This window comes from Microtus ochrogaster, linkage group LG8 (assembly GCF_000317375.1).
Source record: "Microtus ochrogaster isolate Prairie Vole_2 linkage group LG8, MicOch1.0, whole genome shotgun sequence".
NCBI lineage: Eukaryota > Metazoa > Chordata > Mammalia > Rodentia > Cricetidae > Microtus > Microtus ochrogaster.
The window spans coordinates 13,411,273-13,437,965 of record NC_022033.1 but is presented as its reverse complement, the minus strand read 5'-3'; the positions used below and the strand labels follow the sequence as shown (position 1 = coordinate 13,437,965).

The 26,693-nt window shown below is 48.7% G+C and overlaps 1 protein-coding gene across 1 annotated transcript in view; it reads left to right on the top strand.

Annotated features, from left to right (window-relative positions):
* The first annotated feature begins 16,558 nt into the window (after positions 1–16,558).
* The window catches only part of Cd40 (CD40 molecule), a 13,994-nt gene continuing 3,859 nt past the window's right edge, over positions 16,559–26,693 (top strand). Inside the window, exons 1-6 of the mRNA XM_005362888.3 lie at positions 16,559–16,625; positions 21,639–21,717; positions 22,027–22,152; positions 22,395–22,541; positions 22,943–23,036; positions 26,062–26,123. Coding sequence (XP_005362945.1) covers positions 16,575–16,625; positions 21,639–21,717; positions 22,027–22,152; positions 22,395–22,541; positions 22,943–23,036; positions 26,062–26,123 — 559 coding nt within the window. The 5' untranslated portion in view covers positions 16,559–16,574. The remainder of the gene's footprint in view (positions 16,626–21,638; positions 21,718–22,026; positions 22,153–22,394; positions 22,542–22,942; positions 23,037–26,061; positions 26,124–26,693) is intronic.

The window sequence follows — 26,693 nt, the reverse complement described above, 5'->3', positions numbered from 1 at the left end:
GTCCCAGGGATCCTCTTGACTCTGCCTCCATGTGCAGGAATCACAGATGTATACTGCCGTGATTGGGTTTTTATGTTTTTAAGGTTGGGGATCTGAGCTCAATCCCCATGCTTGTACAGCAAACTTTAACCACTGAGCTATCTCCTTGCCCCCAACCCCTTTTATTTTGAGAGAGGGTCTTCCTGCGTAAACCAAACCTTGAACCAGAGATCGTGCCTCAGGCTCTCAAGTGCTGGGATAACAGGTGTGCATCATCATCCTCCACAAGTATCTGCATTTTAATTTTAAAAAGCTCTCCCTTGTTTGCAAGTCACTGGGCTGGGTAATTAAAATTGCAAAGATAAAAAACACACACACACATACACACACAAAAAAAACCATTCACCATATGTCACCATCTCTCTGGCTCCTGTAAATGGAGACTTCTGTCCTGCTTGATCCCACAGCTGTCTTTAAAATAATCACTCAAAGGCTTGATATTAATTACAAACCATTTCATCTATTGCTCAGACTTATTACTAATTAGTTTTTACAACTTAAATTAACCCATTTCTATTAATCTATATATTTGCCACATGGCTTCATGGCATTACCTGTTCTCTAGCTCATCTTGTTGCTCCAGCAGCTCGCTGGCATCTCTCTTTGCTTTACCCTTCTTCCCCTTGTGTCTCTGTTTGGATTTCCTGCCTGGTCTATCCTGCCTTGCTGTAGGCCAAAGCAGGTTCTTTATTAACCAATGGTAAAAAAACATATAAACATCATACAGAGCGGTTATCCCACAGCTGGGTCCTTTGCAGATAACCCAAAGTGATCATATCAAATGTCCCTTCTGAAGTTTTCGTCTGGATAACTGGTTGACTCAGTAGAGATGGGATAAAGATGAGCATTTCAGATTAAAAGCCCAATGGTGAAAACACCATTTCCTTCTTATCCATAGTTTCTGGGAATCAAAAGCTCTAACTCAGAGTCAGTGGCTGCCACAGTGACAGGGGGCAATTGGGGCATCTGTGGGCTGGGCAGGTCTCCACATTGGTTATTCACATGCCCGGTCTGGGCTTCAGGGCACCCTAGGCCAGTCTTGCTGTTTACACACAGTTCAGGGCTCCAAGAGAGCAGCTGAAAGAAACCAGAGAGGCACGGACTACATAGCTTTCTGTGACGGAGCTTGAGTAATCATACGAGTACGGACAGCTTCAAGCAAGGAAAACATAAATTCTACCTCAGAATGGGAGGAATGTCCATACCCCATTCTGGGATAGCACAGAGTCTTGGGGAAGAGCTGTGACTATCTCTGAGAAACCTGGTCTGTACAGTCGAATCACCTCTCAGTCCCTCAGTTTTTTGATTTTGAGCCTGTCCCTCGGATCTCTCCATGACATCACCTAGTCTATGCTGTTGGCATTGCTGGCTTGGCCCATTCCATATAACCATAGAAATGTATTTGTGCGTGCATTATTATTTTTAAGACGGGGTCTCACTGTGTACCTATGGCTGGCCTGGAACTTACTATATTTAGTTCAGGGTAGCCTTGAAGTTATAGAGATCCGCCTGCCTCTGCATCCCAAATGCTGGGATTAAAGGCTTGTGCTACCACGCTGGCTGGAATATTTTTGCAAGATGAATCTGCTCCCATTTCTAGGATAAACATAAAGCTGTCTTCAGGTCCTCTGGAACAGGTCCCCTTTCTGTCTTCCTGCTTAGTTGAGGCCACTGCCTTCTATGCTTTCAATTTGCAATCACAGCGGTCCTGTTGGGCCCGACATGCACCATGTTCTTTGTACTTCAAGGTTTTTGTGTGTCTCCTTCTCTCAGTCCCATTTCTGCTTCTTTCTCCTTCCTTCCCTCCTTCACTTTCCACTCTTTAACTAAGTCCAGCTAATTCTAAAGGTTTAGACCTCAGCTCTTGTGCTCTGTGTAGAGAGGCTGTGTAACCACGTAGCTAGGCCAGCAGACTATTGCTTAGTACCTGGGTTCAGACCTTGGCGTTCCCACTTACTACTGTGTGACCTTGGGTACAAAACCCTAATCTCTTCAGATCTGAAACAGGCAAAACACTTAGCAGAGTACCTGAAACATAATACTCGGTGGGTCATTTGCAGCCTGTTACTTCATGCTTCCACCTCACCTGTGACTTTGGGCCCACTGCCGAGGACAGAGGGATGCTAAATAAAACGCAAGGGACCTTAGCGTGCGGTTCATGAACACGAATGCCTTCATTGACTAGAAGTAAGCCTTTCTCTTTACTGTGAATCACTGCTCTGAAGGGAGACCTCCTCCAGAGCTGCAGCTGGCTCCAGAACGTCACATGTAACCTTAATCTGCCCTTTGTCTTCAGCACCTTCTGCTTAACATACGTGGATCCTGTCAAGAGTTTCCCAAGGGTACAAAGTCCACCCAAAACTCAATTGGGAAAAATCCTGCACACTGCGATATTCCTTAATTAAGAATCTGCATTTTGCATTGTCCCTTTGGAAGCTTAGTTAGGATGTTTTAGGGAAATGGACATCAACTTGCTAAAGGTGTAAATTGGAGAGCAATAAAAAAGGCTCTTGGCCCAGGGAAAGCATCTCAGTCGCAGAGAGGCTGAGTCCCCCTGCAGCCGGAAAGGCTAGATTCATCCTGAAAGTGCGCTGTAGCTTCTTCCACACCTGCTCTGCAGCCCTGCTTTGTTTCCAGCAGAGGTTGGCAGTTTCTGCTTCTTTGTGAGACTGGGACTGAGCCTGCTAGGGCTTCAGACACGCTAGGCAAGCTCCCCAGGACTGAGCTACATCCTCAGTTCGCTTTGGACGTCTGACTCTGAGACAGGGTCTCACTAAATTGCCCAGGCTGTCTTTGAACTCTCTCTGTAGCTCTGATTAACTCTAAACTTTTGATCCTCCTACCCCAGCCTCTTGAGTGAGTGGCAGGCGTGACAGCCTATGCCAGTAGGCCTGGCTGCTGCGGGTATCTTCTTGTATTACTGCTCACACTCGTCCTTTCTTTGTGATGATGGAGGACTTGCCACTAGATCTGATATTTAATTAAGTAATGAACAAACAGAGTGCTAACTGTGTTACATGCTTGTTGTCAATAGTTTGATGATTTTATGTCTGTATAATTGCTTTTCTTCATGACACCATTATGTTATGATATTAGACTCCACTGGGAGAAATCAGGGACTTAGACTCAATTCAAATTTAGATTAAATAAATTTATTCTTACTGCTGGCAGAGGGACGGCAGCCTTAGAGCCAATACAGCATGCCCCTGCAGAAGACGGTTAAGGCGGGCATCAGAAAGGTGTGCATGATAACTAACCATGGAATCCACAGCTGGGCAGGAGCATTGCTTGCCTTCCCTGAGGTGTTTCTTACTTTCCTGCGATATAGTAATACAAAGACAGTTCATCTCTTTCCCATTGCGATAAGCAGGTTTTACGGGAGCAAAGACAGCTGTTAATGCTTCACACAGCCCATTCATTATCATCTTCTCATCTCACCTGCAAACCACTAGGCCCTCCCAGGCATCCCAAACCCAGAGTCAGACATTAGGGGGTGGAAGCTGAAGGATCAGAGAAGCAGTGGGGTCAGCCACAACAGAGACCTTTTACCTTTACCAATGCTCAGACCGAAGGGGCCATCCTGTCCTCAGACTGTCTCCTCAGTCTGCACTGAGCTCTTGTCTCCTCCCACCTGATATTCCTCTCTCTGCCCAGCCATATCATTCCTGTCTCCGCCCCCCTAGTGCTGCGGTTAAAGGAGTGGAATTTCAATTGCTGGAATCACCTTTGTGTGAGCTCTGTTTCTCTTTTAGACAGATTCAATCTCTTGTAGCCCAGGGTGGCCTTGAACCCTGGGCTACAAGAGATTGAATCTGATTAAAGGTGTGTGCCACCACTCCCTGGCCTCTAGTGGCTTAGCTCTGCACTCTGATCTTCAGGCAAGCTTTATTTGTTAAAACACAAACAATCACTCCAGTTAATGGTCCTGAAGGGATGGATGGCTCTGTATTAGGTTTCTTTAGTCATCACAGGGGACCTGTGTAAATTATTACTCTGGTCTGAGTACTCTAATGACTGGGGTGGAGTAGTTCATTTCTGGACAGGCAATAGGACAGTGCCATCAGGTTAGGGCTGGAAGTCACATCCCCACAGTGTCTTATTCCTTGGAAAATATATTTCTAAGAAGGGTCCATTGGCTTCTCCAGACAGTCAGGTGAGGCCAAAGCACACAAACACTTAACAACTTGGATATAAAGAAAGCCATTGATGGACGGAGACAGGAACTCTCTTGGGGTATATGAAAGAGCGAGGGAGCTCTTTGGGCCGGGAACTTTGCTGAGCACTTTGTATATCCTTACTTAGTGCCCTTTAACTACCTAAAACATAGATATTACAATCCCACTTTCTGGATGAGAAAGTTGAGTCTCAGAGGAACAGATAATTACCCAAGCGTATAAGGTAGTCTACTTGTGGTGGGGTCCTTGCTCTTGATATTTCCCATACAGTGACCCTTCCATTTTCTAGATATGCAAACTGAGAATCAAAGATGTGAATTCATTCTGTTCCCTCCCACACACATTGTGAAGTGTTATAATCAGCATTCGAACCCACGGTCTTTGAGACTTCAAAGCCCCCTTGTTGTACTATGCCTTATGGAGTTCATGGAAGTGGGTGAGTTGGTGGTCAGCCCTGCCTGCGGCTCCAGCAAGTGTGACCCTGTGGAGCCACAGGCCTGAGCAGGGAGCATCCTGGCTGATGGGAAATGCACACTAGAAGACAGAGACCTCCATTAGCCCCCACTGCTTAGAAGAGAGTCAAAAGTAGGAAGTGAGGGATAAAAGAATTCCCAAGTAGGAAGCTCTCTGTTGGGCTCCCGCTGAAACAGAAAGCAGCATTATTTCGCAACCATTAATGATGAACTCCGCGAGGATGAAAGCAGCCTTGTGACCTGTGAATGTAACGAGATGAAAATGAGGTAATGTGATGTTTTATAACGATAGAGGATCTGAGAAGCTGGGAATTGTCTCAGCGTGAACACTCTGCGGAAGAGGGAACAATGGGAGCCATCTGGAAGCCAATCTCTATTCAGCTGTATTTATAATGGTATTCATCTTGTCTTTCAGTTCAGAGGTTACCACGGCGCTTGTCTCACCTTGCGGCGTGTATGAAAATACGGCGCTTGTCACAGTCCCCGCTGCTTCCTTCCGTGGAACCTGTCACATACAAAGAAGAGAGGCAGAGCCCTCCAAAGAGGGGAGTGAATAGCTCAGGTTGAGACAGAAACAAGGAGGCAAGGGAGCAGGGGGAAGAGAAGAGCTGAGAGGTTTTGTCCACCACCGCCCAACCTCTTTCTCTAGCCTGGGGCTGTTAGATGTGGTGGTACATACCAGCTACATGTTAAAAGCAAAAGCTGGACTGGGTTGCCACCACTGGTTGCCTTACACACATGCAGGAGCCTCAGTTCAATCCCCAGAACATACAAGGAAAAGCTGGTTGTGATAGCACATACTTGTACACACAGTGCTGGGGAGGCAGAGGCAGGGGGTCCCTGGGGCTTGCTGGTTAGCCAGCCTCACCCATCTGGTGAGCCTTAGGTCAGTGAGAGACCCTGTCTCAAGGGAGCTAGATTGGTTTCCTAAGGATGACACCACATGTTGTCTTCTGTCCTCTACATACAGACAGACACACAGAGACACACGGACACACAGAGACACACGGACACAGACAAACACATACACACAGATACAGAGACACACACATTCATACACAGATACACACAGACAAACACAGATATACACACAGATACACAGACACACATACTCACAGAAACATACAAGACACACAGACACACAGACACACAGACACATACACACAGACAGCACAAAGACATCCACCTCCTCAGTTGTAGTGTCCACATTCACCAGGTACTCAGCAGCTATTATATTGGATGGTGCAGATAGGAATGTGTCTGCTATCACAGATGGGCCCACACATTAATATATCTAGGAATATTCAAACTCCAGGACTACAGAAACCCCATGGCTGCAATATCCCTGGTCCCTAGAGAGCTGGTTAGAGTCTTCTGAAATGGATATAAGAGTACTAAGTGCCCATTGATCATGGGGGGAGCTATCTGAAGCCCCTGAAATGATTATTATCAATGGTTAATATCATTTTTGCTAGATAATATGATACTCAAAGTACACACACCAGTCTTTCCAGTAGTCATAGTCACCCATTTCACAGAGGGGAAAACTGAGGTTAGGATGAGGCCACACAGTCAGTAGCACTGTGGTTTTGGACCCATGTCTCTGAGGTCAGAGGTCACAGCGGTGACTCTCAGCTCCACGCTCTCCTGCTGCATGTTTCCTCACCTGTCACGGAAGGAAAGGGAGGCAAAACTCCGAGTTCATTCACTGATGTGGGAGGCGGTTGTGTATTGGTGTCCTCTGAGATGGAAACATTCCATCCTGCCAGAAAGCTCCTTAAGAACTCAAAATACTAGTTCCAGGACAGGCTCCAAAACCAGAGAAACCCTGTCTGGAAAAAACAAACAAAACAAAACAAAACAAAACAAAACAAAACAAAAAAAAAAGAACTCAAAATAGCTTCAGGAAGTTCCTGAAACTGACCAGATTCTCTAGATGACCCCAGCTCCCCTCCCCAGTCTACAAGAAAAGCTGAGTCCTTCTCAAAGGAAGTGAGGCTGAGTCCTTCTCAAAGGAAGCTGAGTCCTTCTCAAAGGAAGTGAGGCTGAGCTGTAAAGACTCAAAGATGTAAAGCCATGAAGACTGAGAGGTTTCGACCAGCTGAAAGGGCCCCAGCTGTTGCGGTGCCTCCAGGTCACGCAGTGTGTTCCAGGTTCCCAACTTTTGTGAGCTGTCACCTATGACAGGGTGGGCTTTGATGATGCAGCTGTCTTTGAGTCATTTCTGCTCCTGTAAGTAACCCATCACCCACATTTCTGTAAGTAATCCCAATAAAACTCACGGTTTACCAAGCTGGACTTCAGTAGTATCTGCACCTTGGTCTGTTATCAGAGAAGTAGACGTGTGTCGCATCTCCCTGCTAAAAGCTTTGTCACACGGTAGAGTTGATGACAGGAAACTGTAAGGGAAGTTGAGCAAGTAAAACATCCAGAGGAAGTGCTTCCAGGAGGGGAGTCGATGAGCAGCTCACATCATGGGGAACTGGGGTTTCATCCTGACTGGGAGGATGATGCAGACTACCTGAGGGGCTGAGGAACTTAGGGCAGGCTTATAACTCTGCCAATGGTGGATGACTGTTTCCAGAGACATTTAATGCTGGCACTTCTGTTCTGCTCTGATCCAGAATTAGCTGAAGATGTTTTTGAAGGCATTAATGGCCTCAGAACAAGTGGTCACAGATGCTCCAGATACGATGAAGAGTGGTCACTGTGGATGGAGGTCCTGAGGGTGGGGACCTGTAAGGTGCCACACGGTGGGTTGTTGGTCACTCTTCTTTATGCCTGGAGCCCAATACTATTTTACACCCTGTAACAAGAAATTAAGATAGTTACGGTCTTCCAGAACATGCCTGTGGGAGCGCCCAGAGGCACAACTAGACATCTGAGCTTATTTTCGACGCAAACGCCAGAGAAGGTTAATATCCATTGCATACAAAGAACTCTTTAGCACTGGGACTTGTCTAGTTCAATACTATAACCCTAACACGTGACCCACATTAACTGCTCAGTGCCCTGGTTGAGTGAATTAATAATTGAGACTGAATGACAACTGTCTGAAAAAGGATGGTTAGTTCATTGATAAGGAAGTTCACGTAACTCATAAACATTTGAGAAAGCATAAGAACTCATCTTCTTTGGGCCTGTCAGTGCAGAACTGTAACCCCAGCTCCTCAGAATCATGAGGTCAAGATCTTCCTGGGCTCCAGAATGAGTTCCAGGAAAGCCTGAGTAACTGCTTCACTATGGGAAGGAGACCGAGGACGTGTTCTGAGGCCCCAGCACTCAGACCCTACAATGAGAAATATGAATTAAAGCAACAATATCTGTTATACATCAAGTTAACAAATATATGAATGATAACATTTAGTAATAGAGAGAGTTCAAGGTTGTTTTTTGTTGTTTTGTTTTTCGAGACAGGGTTTCTCTGCCTCTGCCTCCCTAGTGCTCGGATTAAAGGTGTGCACACTACCGCCTGGCTCCAAGGTTGTTTCTTTTTTTTTTCATCTATTTATTTATTTACTTACTTAAGATTTCTGTCTCTTCCCGGCCACCACCTCCCATTTCCCTCCCCCTCTCCAAGGTTGTTTCTTTTTCTTTTTTTTTTTTAATATTTATTTATTTATTTATTATGTATGCAATATTCTGTCAGTGTTTATGCCTGCAGGCCAGAAGAGGGCACCAGACCCCATTACAAATGGTTGTGAGCCACCATGTGGTTGCTGGGAATTGAACTCAGGACCTTTGGTAGAGCAGGCAATGCTCTTAACCTCTGAGCCATCTCTCCAGCCCCCAAGGTTGTTTCTTTCTTTTTTTTTTTGGTTTTTCGAGACAGGGTTTCTCTGTGGTTTTTTGGAGCCTGTCCTGGAACTAGCTCTTGTAGACCAGGCTGGTCTCGAACTCACAGAGACCTCCCTCTGCCTCCCTCTGCCTCCCGAGTGCTGGGATTAAAGGCGTGCGCCACCACCGCCCGGCCCCAAGGTTGTTTCTTAAAGATATCTTTTGTTTTGTTTGAGACAGAGGATTACTACGTAACTCTGGCTCTCCTGAAAAGGTTACCTACACCAGGCTGGCCTTGAGCTCAGGAGATCTGCTGGCCTCTGCCTCTGGATTGCTGGGACTAAAGGTGTGTGTAACTACACCTGGCGGTCCAAAGCTTCTTAAATTATGAGTTTTTCAATTTTTTTCTTGCAAAGCATTTTGAAAACATTTGTTTGCACTTTCTACATATAGAAGATTTCTTCTAGAACCCTGTTCTGTGGACACCAGAGAACAAATACCCAAGCTGCATGATCAAGAACCTGTGTTGCTTAGTGCCCACTGCAGAAGTGGAAACCTGGAAGCGAGTCCACGGCAGAGCAGCTGAATCAGATAAGACAAGTTCGCCACACAGACTATCACACAATTATTTCAAACAGGAGCGGCGGATCTGTGCCTACTGACTCGGAATGATTTCTGTGATACATTATTTAGTGGGAAGTGGTTTATTTTGCTTAGGCAAAGAACAAATACATTCTTTAACATGTAGAATGATACCCAATGGGATGTCATGAGGAGGGGGAGGGTAGAGCTAGATAAAGAAAACTGTGGGGCTAGAGAGATGGTTCAGTAGTTATCAGCACATACCGCTCAGAGAAGACCCACGTTTGGTTCCCAGCACCCACGTCAGGGTGCCCACAGCCACCTCTAACTCCAGCCCCAGGGGATCCAATGTCCTCTGCTGGTCTCCACAGGCACTGCACATGAGCACATATCATACACAGACACACATAATCAAAAGTCTTATAAAAATATCATGGGAACAGTATTCACAGCATAATAATATAGGAAAATTATAGAACAGGGGTTCATGCTTTCCTTGGGAGAGAGAACTCCCGAGATACCAACAGGCTAGAACTACACTGTGAATACAAATGTACAAATGGAAATATTGATTGAATTTTGGAGTAGGACAATGGATTACTTTTGGTCTGCAACATTTCATATATATGTGAACTGTCTATTTAATATAATGTCTTTAGTGAATCAATATGTTCTGCAGGGGCATTGGCGAATCAAAATGCATGATTCTGGGCTGGGGGAGATGGCTCAGTGGGTAACGTGGATGTGGCAGTGTGTGTCTGAAACCCTAGAATCGAGTGTTCATCAGGACAAAATATTGCTGTATAAGATTCAAAATCATGTATCTTGGGTATCTCCTTCAATCACTCTGGGCCTTATTCTTTGTTACTACATTTATGTATCTGTGTGTTTATTTATTGCGTATGCTCAAGCAAGAGTGCCCCTACGTGTGTGTGGAGTTTAGAGGCAACTTTCGGGAGCTGGTTCTCTCCTTCCACTGTGTGGGTCCTGGGACTCGAACTCGTGTTGTCGGGCATGGCAGCAAGCACCTTTACCCACTAAACCGTCTTGTCAGCCCTGTATCTTATTTTTCTGAGATAGGTTTTCTCACTGAACCTGATCTGGCTAGATTAGCCAGCAAGCCCCAGGGAGTCTCCTGCCTCTGGTTCCCAACCGCTGGTATTATAGACACACACTGTCTTGTTTATATTGTTTTGTTTGTTTCTTTGATTATTTTGATACAGGCTCTAGCTATGTAGTCCTGGCTTGCCTAGAACTCACAGAGATCCACTTGCTGCTCCCTCCCCAGTGACAAGATTAAAGACACATGCCACCATGCTTGGCTTTCACCTGGTTTTTCACATGTGTGTTGGGATCTGAACTCAAGTCCTCATGCTTTGGGGGCAAATATGACACTGACTGATCCATCTTTCCAGCCCCACCTCAGGGTTTTATGTTCTGAACTCCTTCTGACATCCTGTGAGTCACCGAGAAAAGGAACCCAGCGTGAGTTTGAAGAACAGGAGGTGGCATCATGGGACTGTCTTGGGGACTGGCTAGCACAGGGATGTCTGTAAGAGCGTCTCCCTTCATAGTCTACCTCCTGGGGTCCTGGCCTGAGTCTGATTCTTCAGCCTTCCTGCCCAGCATCCTTCCAGTAACATTCTCTTCTATCTAACTTCAGGATACACGAGGACGGTATGGGGAACAGGAGGGGCTGGACAGTGGAAGGAACTCCCTTTCTGATGAGGGTCTCAAAATAGACCTCCTTTGGAGACACCGTCTGTCTTAGATCTGACTGGGGAAGAGGAGGTCACAGATGATGATGATGATGATGATGATGATGATGTGGGGGCGTGCACAGACAGGGATCTGAGGTAGGAACAAAGTCTGCTTGATGCCTGGAGGTTCCTAGTGAGTGGGCATCAGAGGGGTGGTCGGCAGAAGCCAGGATGTAGAAGACCTTGAGATCATAACAGGAAGTCTTGAGTCACCTCTTCTACCACCAAATCCATCTCTTATACCAGACACCCCAGTTCCGGAAGGCTGCTGGGGTTCCGTGCTGTGTTCCCCTGTCTTGGGGGCAGAATCAGCCAGACTCCCTTCATAGCAAGGCATTTTAGCCAGATCCTGATGACTCTTGGCCAAAGCACCTTTTGGTTTTGTTGACTCTTGGGTTTTCCAGATTTCTCACTGTGTTCTTTCCTAAATGTTTTAGTTCCTTTTGACAAATCCCAGCTCAAGTCTGCCGAGTTCTAGGGAAATATCTGGGGGACACAGTTAGGTCTGGGAATTCCAGCTAGAGAACCCAGTCATCTAGTAGAGATGGGCAGGCATGCAGCCAGTGTGGGGCCCAAGCAGGTAGGTCCTGATGGATTCCTTCAGACTTGTTACTTAATTGTCTTGCATTTACTCAATGAGTGCTTGATCAACACCCAGCATGGGCCTGCACTCTGGATGGGCAACAGAAGATGACTGTGTTTGATAGTTTTATGTCAACTTGACACAAGCTAAAGTCGTTTGAGAGGAGGGAACCTTAATTTTAAAGCCACTTCCATATGACGGGGCTGTAGGCAAGCCTGTAGAGCGTCTTCTTAATTAGTGATTGATGGGGTGGTCCTGGGTTCTTTAAGAAAGCGGGCTGAACAAGCCATGGGAGCAATCCAGTAAGCAGCACCCCTCCATGACTTCGACTTCTGCATCAGCTCCTGCCTCCAGGTCCCTCTCCATTTTGAGTTCCTGTCCTTACTTCCTTCGATGATGAACAGTGATGTGGAAGTTTAAGCCAAAAAACCCTTTCCTCCCCAAGTTGCTTTTGGTCATGCTGTCTTACCAGAGCCGTAGGAACCCTAATTAAGGCAATGACTGAAACATTGATCCCCTTCTCTCTAGGAATCAGGTCAGATGTGAGGCATGGCCATTATAAAGGTTATGGAATGGAAGTTCCACAAGGAATCAGCTGGCAAAGCCAAAAGGGTCTGGGTTGTGGGGAGCCAGATCTCCCCAATGGCTTTACTGAAGGAGGCAGAGCTACACCCACTCGCCACAACCCCGGTTGCCCGCTTTAACTAACAGTCCTGTGCAGGGGAAGGTCTTTTGCTCTATCGATTACGGCAGGGGGTGCAGTAGAAAAGGTGGAGGTGAAGGAGACTCTAAGGGCCTTGTGGAGACCGAGGGCGGCTGTAGGAAGGGGATGTGGGATGCTGTCTCTCATGAGGTCTTCCTGGTAGTGGTCACTGCCTATCCGGGCAGAAATCACATGGCAGAGCAGCTACCCCAGATAAAATGTCCCTGTGGGCCAAGTGAACATTAGTCACAGTACACAGTACACAGTAGTCAGGATGTAAGTAGACTTCTCTGTAGCCTGCAGGAGGTAGCAGGGCCAGAGAGGAAAGCTAAACTCTGAGCTGAACGTCCCGTCAGAGAACTGTCCAGGGGGGAAACCATGAGAATTACCCAGTGTCCCTCGGGAAGCCAACACTTGGCCACTGCAGACAAAGGGGTCAAGCGGCGGGGAGAGAGACTTTGCAAAGGCCAGACACTCCACCAGGGGTATTTCTGCCCTCTCCTACTTCCCCCTTCCCATTTCAACCCAGGGAAGGCACCAGTCAGCCCTTTCTCCTTCCCTGCTTTTTATTTCTAGCTGACAAGATTTTTTTTTTTTTTTCTGGCTCAAGTCAATCTTTGGATGAGCAAGGAAGATGAGATGAGATTTAAATTGAGTTTGCGAATACAGCGTCAGAGGATGGGGGTTTTAACAACAGAAAGTGATCCGAGAGGAATGCAATCTGCCCAAAATGTCATTAAGGGACAGAAAAGGGAAGTTGGGCTGAGCATGGCTGGAGGCAGAGATTAGGGCGAGAGCTTCATTATCGTGCCCGTGGAGTTGAGCCGCCTCAACACACTGGTTCCACAAATAGACAGGATAATTGAAGTACAGCATGGTGGGGCTGAGTTTCACTTGGGCAACTGGCTGTAGGACTAGGAGAGTGAGCTTGGGGAGGTGGGTGTGCTCACCCCAGTGGGTTATTGGTGGCAGGGGTGGGGTGGGGGGGAAGGGGACATACATGAGCTCCCAGAGGAGGTGTACTGAACTCCAGCACCAAAGACTGAGATGAAAGCAGGAAAGGGGAAGGTATTGTCGGGTGGAGTTGACAGTGTGGGACAGGTGGGGAATGAAGTGGAGGTCTGGTTAGCGATGCAGACTCGGAAGCCAAGTGTACCCCTGTAAACTAGAAGGTGACAGTCCTGGGGAGCCTCTGCAAACCTTGGGAGACACAATCAGGTTTGCATACTAGCTGGGATATTTTTAATTAATTCTTGAGACAGGATTCTACTATGTAGCTCTGGCTGTTGAAAAGCTCACTGTACAGACCACAAAAATCCAGAAGTCCACCTGCCTCTGCCTCCTGAGTGCTGGGATACAAGGCATGTGCCACTATGGCTAACATTCTTTTTAAAATAAAACTTTATTGCAATGAATTTGCAAATAAAAGAAACATCATGTAGTGAGATTAGTCAGACCCAGAGTATACACATCTCCATGAACATCATCTATACAGTTAGAAGAGCCATTCTGAAGTCATGCAGCTTCACATTGGATTTTATACTTTCACTATTAATTATATTTTTATGCACTTATTCACCACACAAACCCTGTCAAATGCATAACAGAGTAACAGAGTTAAACCTTGAAAAAAAGCATTAGCTTTATATCCCTTTTTACCACACACACGCGCACACGCACATACATGTACATGTAAGTACAATATACTTTGTAAGAAAGGGGACAAAAAAAGGATACATAGTAAGTGGTGAGGAGGGACATTTTTTCAGTAAAAGACAGGAGCAGAGCTGGGTCTTTGGATCGTGACGCCACAGACTCCCCTGACCTCCACACATGCTCCTCAGCCATTCACTCTTCCCCTGCTCCTCACAATGGCCATTTCCTCCAGGATCCCCAAATCTTGGATCACTGTTCTTTCTAGCACCCCTTGCCCTACCTCTATTGCTGGACCCTTCCCTCGATGAGATGCTGGTATTGCCACCTCCCCTGGAAACATATCACCGCCTCTCCCTCCTCTTGCCTTTCTCAGCCCAACACGGTTCTGTTCTTTCTCTAGGCCTCAGCGATTCTGTTCTTACTCTAAGCCTTGACGACACCAGCATCTCCTCAGGATGTGTGTGAACCGAAATATCTTCCCTTTATCTTGTCTGGTCTGCACCCCATGGGGCAACATGAAGGCTACTATTTATTCTTTCACACATTAATTTAAGATGCTTTAATTGCCGCTATGATATGTTTTATATAATATAATTAATGTTTTAATTCTGTGTACTGGCTTTCCCCAGGCAGTTCTGTGAAGGGCCCAATTTTGGAATCAAGCAAATAAGGAATAAGCAATAGCCGAAGTTTCTAGTAATGCCCCCATTCACAGAAATGAAAACCAGGCTTGTCTTCCAAAGGGAATAAAAAAGAAAAAGATAGTTTAATTTTCTCTTAATCTTGGGTGTCTTTGGGTGTCTTTAATGGAGACCGCGGGTCCCCATTGAGTGCTTCTGGCGTTTTTGTATGTGATCGCCATCCTTTCTACCCAAGGGGCCACTGTGGTTTGAGGTCAGTCTTGAGGCTTCCAGAGTTGTGCCCCCTCTGCCATCTTCTTTGTGATGAGGGCTGCTTCTGAGAGAGAAGTGACAACCTGTTCACATACTCACCCTGAGATAGGACAGTGGCAGAGGTGACAGAGACAGGACGGGTTCCAGAGGGAGAAGACTGCAGCAGAACCCAGGGTCCAGGCATGCTCCGCAGCTGTTCACCTGGCCTGTGCTCCTCCCAGAGGTAACTTCTTCCGGGACTCCTAAGTCTAGCATAAAGATAAAGCTATTACTGTGTTTTTTTGTAGCAAAAGCCCTGTGGTGGTTTCATCAAGAATGGCCCCCATAGGCTCATATGTTTTAATGCTTGGTCTCCAGTTAATGGAACTGTTTGGGAAGATTAGGAGGTGTGGCCTTTTTGGAAGGGGATGTGTTACTGTGGGCTTTGAGATTTCAAAAGCCCATGCCATCTCAAAGCCCATGCCAGGCCCAGAGCACCCTGCCTGCCACCTGCTGCCTATGGATCAGGAGGTAAAGCCCTCAGTTACCACTCCAGGGCCATGCCTGTCTGCTTCCCACCATGATGGTCATGGACGAACCCTCTGAAACTGCAAGCAAGTCCCCAAGTTAAATGCTTTCTTTTGTAAGAGTTGCCTTGGTATGTATGGTCTCTTCACAGCAATAGAACAGCAAGCAAGACAGGCCCCAAGGCTGGGGTTATCCTTTCCTTTCCCATCCCATCTTCCTTTTTCTTTGCAGCCTGGCCTCTCTGCATGGCCTGGACATTCAGCCTGCGGAGGATCAACATCCCAAGCACCATCTAGTTCAAGTTCCTGGGAAAGGGTAGAGAGGGAATTGCTGCTCAAGTGAACTCAGTGCATCAGGCCCAAGGCTTAGATCAGAACCCAGGCCGCACTAGCTGCAGAGCAGAATGCTGACCCTGGTTCAGAAATAGAGGTGGTAGTGGAGGGTGTGGGGTAAAGGCACGGTCTATGAAGCCTGACGATCTAAGTTTGAGATATGCGTCTCACGTGGTGGAAGGAGACAACTAACTCCCCTGAGTTGTCCCCCTGACCCCCATATTCTCCATGAGGACATGGGGGAGGAGGAGAAAAGAAGGAGGGAGGAGGAGGAGCAGGAGAGAATATGATGAATAATGGACGGGCTGGGGCGACGACCCCGGAGGTAAAGTGCCTGCCAGGCAAGCATGAGGGCCAGAGTTCAGATCCTTGCTCCCGAGCACCCCCCACCAAAAGGAGGAATAGGAGGGGTCCTGGGATCCTACGAAAGGCTGGTTCACCCAGTACATACCCGTCTCCAGACTCCAGATGGAGCTGGGGTGGGAGAGACGCCAGAAACACGTGGGTGACGTTCATGGATGGGAGGATGGGGCTCTGCCCCTACACGTGGGAATTTCCTTCTCAAGAAAGAGAAACTGAGTAGGGAACTCATTTCCTTGAATTACTTCCCAGCTCTCCAAAGTGGTCTTTCCCGTTTTCTGGGTTTGCGGCGATGCTGGGGACTTCCTTAGACCTCTCTGTCCCTATTGGGGACACTTTCGGTTCTGCGGAGATTCCCGGAGGTATTGGGGGAACTGTGGGTAACCCGTGGCGCTCCCCACCTCTGGCCCCTATAGGAATCCTTCTCCCCTGTGTTCCTTGCAAGCAGGAGGGTTCCTAGCTCTGCTATAGGTGGCTCTCGGGGTCCCGAGTTGTGGAGAAAGGGGTACCGTTGGGATCGCGCTTCCTCCTGCTGCTTAGGTGTTAAACTCCCGGGGGAATCAGACTTTTGGGAAGGTCCTGGGGGGGAAATCCCTGTTCTGCGACTAGCCAGAGGCCCTCCGCGATTGGTGCACGAAGACCCCGCCCCCTTCCTGGGCGGGGCCCCTGGCCGAGACTTTGGAGTTACTAGGAGGCACCACCTAAGCTCTGTGATCTGGCCGCTTGAATCCGCTATGGTGTCTTTGCCTTGGCAGTGCGCGCTTTGGGGCTGCTTGTTGACAGCGGTGAGTGGCTTCTGTCCCGACCCCAAGGGATCTGAGAGTGGGCGATGGACTTGGGGAAGAAGATCTTCCTAGCTGGTTTGGGGGGAAAGGCGGGGAGGGGCGAATAGTCAAGATCTCTGGTCTTGACTGTAAAATAAGGTGGGCTGCCCTTTTCCCCTCCCAGAAGGTTGGGGTTCTGTTCCGCGTAGTCCACAGTGGGAGCTTAGGGAGGGCATGCTTACACAGCGGTGCCTGGACAACTTTATCCAATCCAAGTCTGGGCTCAGGAGCTGGCCACAGAGACTGGAAAGGGTTTGGAGTGCACAGGAAAATAGCCTGGCTAGGGGAAGGGGCGGGTCTGGCTTGTTTCCTGTCACTTTCCCTTTGTGGACAGATGCCTGCTACAGTGGTTATCTTCTCCCAGCTAGTTGAACCCTTTTACTTCCAGGGCATCTTGCGGGAACAAGACCCTGGGCATTTTCTTGGTAAGAGGCGATTTAACAACCACCACGCCCTACCGTAGCCAAGCTAATCCAGGAGGAATCCCCAAGTTGGTGCCATTGCCTCTTGAACTTAACATGGCGTAGGAGATACCCAGAACAGGGGAATAGCAGTGGACCCCAAGACAGGATGAAGAGACCAGCCTCGGTTTCTCCGGGCACCAGAATGGCTCAGACCCAGCCAAGCACATCGCCGGGATTTTCAGAAGCCAGAACTTGATTCACTTTTGGTTTAAATGTATGTCTGCAGTTCCTCATTCTGGAGGCTGGGAATCCCCTGACGACCTGAGTGTCGGCCCCGCGCCTCTGGCTGGGCTCCCCATGTTTTCAGGCACTGTAGAGTCTTTTTGGTTGGAGACAGGGACTTAGGTGTTTCAGCTGACTTCGAATTGCCCACGTGGGCAGGTGTCATGTTACAGGCCTGGCTTTCTGTAGCTGGAACCCTTAGTGCCTTTAGCACATACTATCAATCGTGAGTTGAGAGAGAATCTCAGTTAACCCATGTTGGCTTCAAACTTGCTGTGTAGTTGAGGAGAACTTTTAATTTCTTTTTTTTCCCCCTGCATTGTGTGTGTATGTGGTTTGTATGTATGTATACAATTGCCAGGTATGTGTGTGTTCTTGCACGTGGGGCATGAAGTTGATATCATGAGTCATTCTCAGACACCTTACTCATTGAGGCAGGGTCTCAATCAAATCCAGAGCTCCCCACTTGACAAGTCTCACTAGCCAGCTTGCTTTGGGAATCCCCCATCTTTGCTTTGTGAGGCTGGAATGACAGGGTGGCCACTACAAATGCCTGGTATTTCCATGTGTTTCTGGAGATCTGAACAATGGTCCACACACTTATGTGGCAAGCACTTTAATCGCTGAGCCATCTCTCCTGCCCTTGAATTTCTGTGTAGCGCTGGGACTACAGGCATGCGTCGCCACAGTCAGTTTTATGTGGTTCTTAGAATGGAATCTAGGGCTTCATGCGTGCTAGGGCAGACATTGTAGGAACTGAGCTGCATCCCCAGCAGAGGGCTGTAGATTCTGACATGTGGCCTGGGCAAGGATAACTGTCAGGGTCAGCAGCAAGAGAGGAGAGGAAATGAAGCTTCCTTATAAGCTTTTATTTACACGCTAAGCCAGTGGTTCTCAACCTGTGGGTCTCAACCCTTTTGGGGGGAATCAAATAACCCTTTCACAGGGGTTGCCTAAGAGCATTGGAAAACAGATATTTACACTACATAACAGTAGTGTAATTCATAACAGTATCAAAATTATACTTAAGAAGTAGCAATGAAAATAACTTTATGGTTAAGGGTCACCACAACATGAGGAACTGTATTAGTGGGTCGCTGTGTCGGGAAGGGTGAGAACCACTACCTTGAGCAATGGCTCTTAGGGAGACTGGATGCAGGAGGGAGGTAGAGTGAGTGAGAAGAGGATGAGGGTCTTTTGGGAGGAATGGAGGAAGAAACCAAGGTGCCTGGACCACCCAGGCAAAATCTGCCCTTGTGAGCCACACTCTGGGCTCCAGGTAGGGGCCGGGCCCTGGCAGAAATAGCAAGTGCTATTTAGCGAGGTCTATCTATGCACGGATCTGGGAGAGAGATTGCATACGGCCTCTGTTTGACTTCTTCCTGCTCCTGTTACCCAGATGACCAAAATGAGGCTCAGGAAGAGGAAGAGGTTCATCCAAAGTCTCTCGACATGGATATGAATCCATATCTGCCTGACTTCTGACCTTGACACTCACAGGGCGAGGGGTCCCAAGTTGTGGCCCTGGGAACTTTGGGGACTAGAAACTGGGGTTGGCGCGTCAGAGGAAAGTTGTCTCTTTCACTTGCTCGAAGGAGCCATCAAGGACTTTCACTTCTCTGGAAGTAGGGTGGGAAGTCTGCCGAGGTGCTGCCTGGGGATGCAGTGTGGCTGGAGAAGTTTCAGCTGCGTTTCATTACGTGATTTGCTCAGATACCCAGGTTGAATGAGAGCAACCCATCAGCTGACTCCTGGCCAGTCAGTCAGTTGCCAGGGTGCAGGGCACCCAGACAGACGCTCATCTGTGTGTGCCGATTAAAGCTATTTTGTGACCACGGTGGACTGCCGGGCCATCACATTCTCCACCCAACCTCCAGGGCAGGGGTTGTAATTCCATTTTAAAGGTGATGAAACAGGGCTAGAGAGATAGCTTAGCAGGTCAGAGCACACGCTGCCAAGTTCAGTTCTTAGCACCTGCCCTGGGACGGCACATGAATAAAATAATAAAAACCAATCTTTAATGATGAGAAAACACAGCCTCAGAAAAGTGGGAGACTTAGTTTATGTTGCAGAATGACTCCTCTCATCCTCAAAGGTGGGTGCCCTGCATCCCTAGCCATGGTTGTTTGTAAAGTGTAGCCTGACTTTAAGGAATGCACATGAGGGCTGGAGGGCTGGCTCAGCAGTTAGGAGCATGTGCAGCCCTGGTGGAGGGCTGGGGTTAGGTTTCTAGCTCCCACACTGGAGCTGGGGCTGCAACTCTGGCTCCAAGGAGTTTCTGATTCGCTCTACTGAACACTGAGGTACCTGCCCGCACACATGCACATAACCAGATATAGACATGCATATCTACCTATAATCAAAATAAAACAAACCTTTTGGTTAGAGAGATGGTTAGAGCACTGTTGCTCCTGCACAGGACCCAGGCTCCATTCTCCAGCATCTACAGGGTGGCTCACAACTGTCCTTGGCACCAGTTTCAGGGGATCCAATGTCCTCTTCTGGCCTCCAAGGGCACCAGGCACACACCAGTGCAGGCTAAACACTCATACACATAAAGTAAATAAATCTAAAAGAAGATTTTTAAATCTTAAAAAAAAAAAAACCAGAACCTCACATAAGTTCCCAAGTACCAGTCTGGGGAGAAAGCTCAGTGGTTGAAGCAGTTGCCATGGCAACCCGTCGACCTGAGTTCATCCCTGGAACCCATGTGAGGTGTGTGCGGGAGAAGCCTGCAGTCCTAGTGCTCCTACAGCGAAGCAGCAGAGTCCCCTGAAGTTCCCAGGCCAGCTAGCTGGGCATATGCTGCTGAGAACAGCAAAGAGACCCTGTTTCAAACAGGTGGAAAGTGAGGATTGACACCAACATTCTACCCTGACCTCCACACACTGCATGCGTCAAGTCACAAACAGGGCACCGTGCAGCTCACCATACAGTTCTTTTAAAAACTCTCACACTTTGAAAAAATTAATTTTAATTACACTTATGTATATATGTATGTACGCATGTGTCCTTGAGTACCACAGGGTATGTGTGGAGGTCAGAGGACAACTTACGGGAGCCAATCTTTCCTACTATGTGGTTCTTAGGGATTGAACTCAGGTCATAAGTACCTCTCTTTCCTTCCTTCCTTCCTTCCTTCCTTCCTTCCTTCCTTCCTTCCTTTTCTGTTTTGTTTTTTGTTTTTGAGACAGGGCTTCTCTGTGTATCCTTGGCTGTCCTGGACGTGCTTTGTAGACTAGGCTGGCCTTGAACTCACAGAGATCCTCCCGCCTCTGCCTGAGTTTAACACCTGCACCGCCACACCTGGCTAGTTAATGCCTTTGCTAATCCCCCCTTTTAAAACTGGAATCAAGACAGGCCCAGGGAGAGGGCTCTAAGCGAGTACAGCTAGGAGCTGAGGTTTACTAATCTTGTTGAGAGTCTGTTGCGTGTATTTTTAGGGTTTCTTTTAATTTATAGGAAGTGATACTGGCTGTTCTCTCAAGGCAACAGTAGATTTACAGTTAAAGAGAAGTTTAAATTAGCAAGACACGGTTCATAGCATGGGTGGTACCCAGTCACCCCAGAAACGGTGAGATTGAAACAGTCAGTGGAGACGGGACATGCTGAGAGCTTTGAATTCTGTCCCCGTGGGACCCTAAAATCTAGCCTGACTTTAAGGAGCACACATACAGGCTGGAGGGATGGCTCAGCAGTTAAGAGCATGTGTGGCCCTTGCAGAGGACCCGAGTTATGTTCCTAGCACCCACGCTGGGCAGCTCACAGCCCCTTGCAAGTCTAGCCCCGAAGACTATCTGATTCGCGTTTCTGATCTCTGAAGACATCTGCCCCCGCACAGTGTCTCAGCCCCCTTGCTGCTCAGTGTTGCCCTTCATAGACTGATTCCTATCCTTCTGACCTCAGATGGTGTGGAGCTGGGGACAGAGACCATGGCGGTGCTTAGAAGGAGAAGGGCTGAGGCCAGCTGGAGCCGGCAGGCTTGGACTCCAGGAAGTGCTCCCTCCAGTGTTCCCTTCCTGCTGGGTCTTTAGGAGCACTGAGGGGTCAAGTGGATCTATTTGGGTTACAGAGTTCTGAGTTTTTGCTTTGTAAGATGGCAAAATGACTCTCTGGATTTTTTTTTATAATCACACCACTTGGCAATATAGTAAAATATCAAATATGCCACATACTGTGGGGGCTTTCTTTTCTGCTTTGGATTTCCACATCTGTCGCAGTCGGTGCCTTGGCTAACTTTCAACATGCCTGTCCAAGATCCCTTCCGGTTACACACTTCTGTGTTTAGGTCCATCTAGGACAGTGTGCTGCATGTGGTGACAAACAGTACCTCTTCAATGGCCAGTGCTGTGACTTGTGCCCGCCAGGTGAGATGACAGCCTTTCCAGCCCCACCCCGAGACCCTCCCCTCTCGGTTTGCTGGCAGATGCCGATACCATGTATGACCTGTGAACTCAAGCCTAAAAACGACTCATGCCCCTGCCCCTTCCTTGATGCCAGAATGCCCCAGGCTTCCCTGGGTCTTCCATTTTCCCTACTCATGTAGGGTCTGAGATGCCCACTCCCAAGCTCCCTTCCCCCCAGGCCCTGGCTCACCTGGTTAGTGACAGGGTCTGATTCACAGAACTGGCCTGAGCTGCCACATTTCCTCACCCCCCCCCCCCTTTTTTTTTCAGGAAAGAAACTGGAGGAACACTGCTCGGCTCTCCTCAAGACCCAGTGCCTCTTGTGTGACTCAGGCGAATTCATGGACAAGTGGAACAAAGAGATACGGTGTTACCAGCATACACACTGTGAACCTAGTGCGTGGGGCTGCTTGGGGAGGTGCACTTGAGAACTGGCTTAATATTCCTAACTGTGGCATCCCTATGACTTCAGTAGCCCGGGTCTGTGCCCACCAGTGGAAGTCTGGGTTGTTGAATAAGTTAGGTGATCACAGTCTGTGGTAGGAAGAGGGTGTAAGAAAACAGGAGATGATGTGAGAAGTGGGGTTCTTGGTGCTGTCAGGGCGGGGTTCCCATTCTTCCTTCTCATCTCTGCTCAGATGATGGGCTCCAGGTTGAGAAGGAGGGCACCTCAGATACAGACACCGTTTGTGCCTGTAAGGAAGGTCAACACTGTACCAGCAAGGAGTGCCTGAGATGTGTGTCGCACACATCCTGTGGCCCTGGCTTTGGAGTTAAGCAGATGGGTAAGTGGCCTGCCTAGGGAAACAGCTCTGTGGGTGGGAGGGAAGAACTGGGGGCTCAGCAGTTGGCCTTTGGTCCTCAGAGACTGAGGGGGTAGAGACTCTCCCCTCCCCCAACTGGCATCTTCCCTCTCGTTAACAGGAAATGGGATCTTTTGCGTTCTGGTCTTGGCTATGGGCAACTTCCTGGGGAAAGGGGAGGAGACCCCTGCTGGATTGCAGCCTTGTGGGGGGGGGTGCCACTGCTGGATTGCAGCCTTGTGGGGGGGGGGTGCCACTGCAGTGGGACTAGGAGCTGAAGGCAGGTGTTCTTTCCTGCCCTGCCTGTCTGCTGGCTGCTCCCTTGGGACTCAGATCCTGTGGCCCATTGAGATTGTTGATCCATCCTCCCCACACGCTCCCAGCCACAGGGACAGCTGACACTGTGTGTGAACTCTGCCCAGCTGGCTTCTTCTCCAGTGTGTCATCAACTTCTGAAAAGTGTCATCCTTGGACAAGGTATAAGAGTTGCCTCTCCTTAACCAAAAGTAGTGTGGGTCCGCCTGCTCTTCAGTCTCCTCCCCCATGGCCACACTCACTTGTGAAAGTGACCTTGTGGCTGGTCTAAGGGATACTTCCTGCATTTTTCTTTTCCTTGCCTGCTCTGATTGGTTAATAGAATCTTTTGATTTCTCTAACTTCTTGAAGTCTCTCCTTTTGAGGCACCATGACACCCCCTTCTCTCCTCTTCTGTTCCTTGCCAGATCTTCTGCTTTCTTGGTGTGTGCATGTGTGTGTGTGTGCATGCATGTATGTGTATACACTCCTGTGTGTGCATATATATGTATGCATATTTACGTGTGCACATGTGTGTGTGTGTGCACATGTGTGATGCCTATCAACCTGGAGTATTGTTCCTCAGGCATTGTTCACCTTTTTCTTTTGTTTTGAAACAGTCTCTCGCTGGCTTGGAACTTGCCAAGTAGACTAGGCTGCCTGGCCAGAGTCCCAGGGACCCTCTGTCTCCTCCCCAGCACTGGGATTACAACCACATGCCACCAAGTCTGGAATTTTTTTTTTTTAAATGTGGGCTCTCAGGATCAAACTCTTGTTCACAGGGCAAGTACTTTCCTCACTGAGTTATCTATCTCCCCAGCCCTTCTTGAGTCTTCATTGCTTCTCTATTGCTTTGTCTGGGTTCTCTTCTCCCCAGTCACTTTCCCTGGCTCTCCTGAGCTTCTCTTATCTACATCAATGGTTCCATCTCCCCCCTGGATCTGTCGTTTGGGCCCCAGATGATCAAGTCCCATTCCTGAATGTGATGTTTCACCAACACCTCCGACTCTGTATATCCAGGGTGGGCCCCTAGCCAAGCCCCAAGTGAGAGGCAGATTCTGGCTCCAGGCAGTCACAGTGAGCTGCCCACCCTTGCTTCCCCTCCACTTCAGTAGGGTCCATACGTCTGGTATGGGCATCTTGGGAGTTCACCTCCTTTTCCTCTAGTGCAGTCACCTTGGGCCTCAATCACTGTGGTGTGGTGATAGCATCATCCCCTCACAGGCTCCCTGCCTCTGGTGCCCCCCTTGGTTGATTCTGCATCATATTGTCATTGTGAGTGTCTGTAGCCCCTTTGGATCAGGGTGCTTCATGATTTAAAGCACTCCGTGGCTCCCCGCTGCCTCTGGGAGGAAGCCTTGACACTTTGGTGTTGGACTGGGGTCTAGCTGCGGTCCCCTAACTCTTCACACCTTGCACCCTGCATTTGCACCCCTGAGCACAGTTTATTCTTTTGCTTCAAAGTCTCCTGCTTGGTAAGACCCTTAACTACATGCCCCATTATCTTTTTAACGGGGCAAATGCCTCCTGCAGGCTGTTTCCTCAGTACTCCTTCCCAGAGAGTTTACTAGTAAACAAGGAAACACTGGACACATATGCTCCCCCATGACCTCTTATACAAGTTGTGGTTGGCCATCTGTACTTAGTTCACAGTTCCCAAAGGCTAACAAACTTTTTCTTTTCTTTTCTTTTTTGAGATAGAGTTTCTCTGTGTAATACCTCTGGCTGTCCTGGAACTTGCTTCGTAGACCAGGCTGACCTCAAACTCACAGACAGAGATCTGCCTGCCTCTGCCTCCCGAGTGCTGGGATTAAAGGCACGCACCACCACCTCTCAGCCCCTAACAACTTCATAAATAGAGAGTTGTAGCCCCCCCCCACCTCCGGCCCCGTTCTGTCTCCTGCATTTGGAAGGGTGCCATCTGCAAGCAGGCACTCATCAGCGTCCACTGGTGTGTATTGGCTGATCATAGGTTCCTGTATCGGAGTCCAATGTGCCCCCACCACGCTGCCCCACTTAGCTAGTGTATGCTGTTTCAACTTTGTACCTTTTGGGGCCCTTCTGATCTTCCTCTGGGGATCCCCTAATCTGCCTCAGCATGTGTGGGACCCTCAGCTTCCTATCTGGAGCTGGAATGCCCCTTCTCTCTGGAGGCTTCAGATAAAGGTGCTGAGTGTTTTTCTCACACAGCTAAAGCACATGCTTTCTCTGAAGTTCCCCTTCCACTGCTCTGGCTTTTCCTCTGCCACGTCCCCCTCTGCCCACTTCTCCCAGGAATACCCATCCCATATCTCACGTCTCCACTCCTGTTCCACCCCTGGCTGGCTGTTTTCCTGCAAGCCTCCTCTATGGCCTGGGGGCAGTTCTTCTGCAACACCTTCGTGTGTGGTCTGGGAGCAGTTCTTCTTTCTAGTTAGGTCGTCTGTCTGGGTGCCAAGGTCACTCTTGAGCTGCCTGGAACTGTCCTGCCTGGAGCAGGCCATCACAAGTGACCCCCACTTGACTCCCTCCTGACACACTAGTCCTGCCAAGCCGGCTCCAACTTTCACTTTCTTCAGTGCCTTCATAGTGAAATCTTCCCTGAAGGCACTTAAATCAGAGCTTCTGAACAGGGACCAGTTTTGTTCTCTGTGGGTCATTGGCTGTATCTGGTCCATCTTTCAGATGCCATCATTGGTTAGGGGGCTGTTCCTGGCATTTAGCTAGTGGAGACAGAGGCACTTTTAAATATTCTAGAAAGCTTGGAACATTTTCCAGTGCAAAACACCTTCGGGTGCCGAGATTGAGAAGCCCCACTGTAGGCCAATCATCTCCTCCCATTCCTGCCTTGAGGGTCCTGCCTTGGAACAAGGCCCCTCTCAGTTTTAGCCCTTACCACAAAGCTGGACCCTCATCATCCACACCCTTGGTTATCCCTCCTTCGATGTGGGCAGTAACCTTCCCTTCCACTTGTGTGTTCCCGTCCTTCCCTTAAGGACCAACTCAGGATGCTGTAGTGTAAGTCACATACTCAGTGAACGCGGACTTGCCACTCACTGGCCGACTCCTCTGGACTTGGAAGTTCTATGTTTGGGGAGCCCTGTTCTCTCTCTGTCTCACACACTCTCTCTGTCTCTCTCTGTGTCTCTCCCTCCTACTCTCTCCCACCCTCCCTCCCTGCATGCGTGTGTGCATGCACATACATGTGTACATTTGTGTCTTTGTGCAGCTGTGAGGCCGAAAAGATGACGGTTATCCAGGCAGGGACGAATCAGACTGATGTTGTCTGTGGTGAGTCCAGGGGAGACTGGGAAGGGTGGACTGAAGGGGGAGATCGTAGGAACACTGGGGTAGGGGTGAGAGTGAAAGGCAGTTTGGGGAATAGTACTTCAGCTTTGGTCTTGGGAGCTGGATAAGGCATCACATTCCCTGTGTGAGCCTCAGTGTCTTCGACTGTGAAATGGGCTGACAGCAGCCCCTCCCTTACGCATGTGTTGTGAGTACCTGGTGTGGAATTTTGCCACTTGGAAATGGTGAGCGCTGTTCTGCTGCCCCGCACTTGAGGTGTGGCTACACTGTGTGACTCGGTTGCCTGTTAGCCTCGGTTTGGGTGCTAGGCTGAGACGCTCCACCAGCTGCCTGGATCACAAACGCAGCAGACAACAGAGACGAGGCTGTCACTGTGTGAGTGAGGAAAGAGAGGGGCAAGAGTGTCAGGGCTGGTGAGCGGGCCTGTCAACAGAGCACCTCAGGAGTGAGGCAAGCACTTTGCCAGTTCCAGGCTAGCCTGGGCAGCTGGGGAAGGCACTGTCTCGACAGAAAGTGGAAAGAGCGCTACTGAGATGGCTCAGGAAGCTAAGT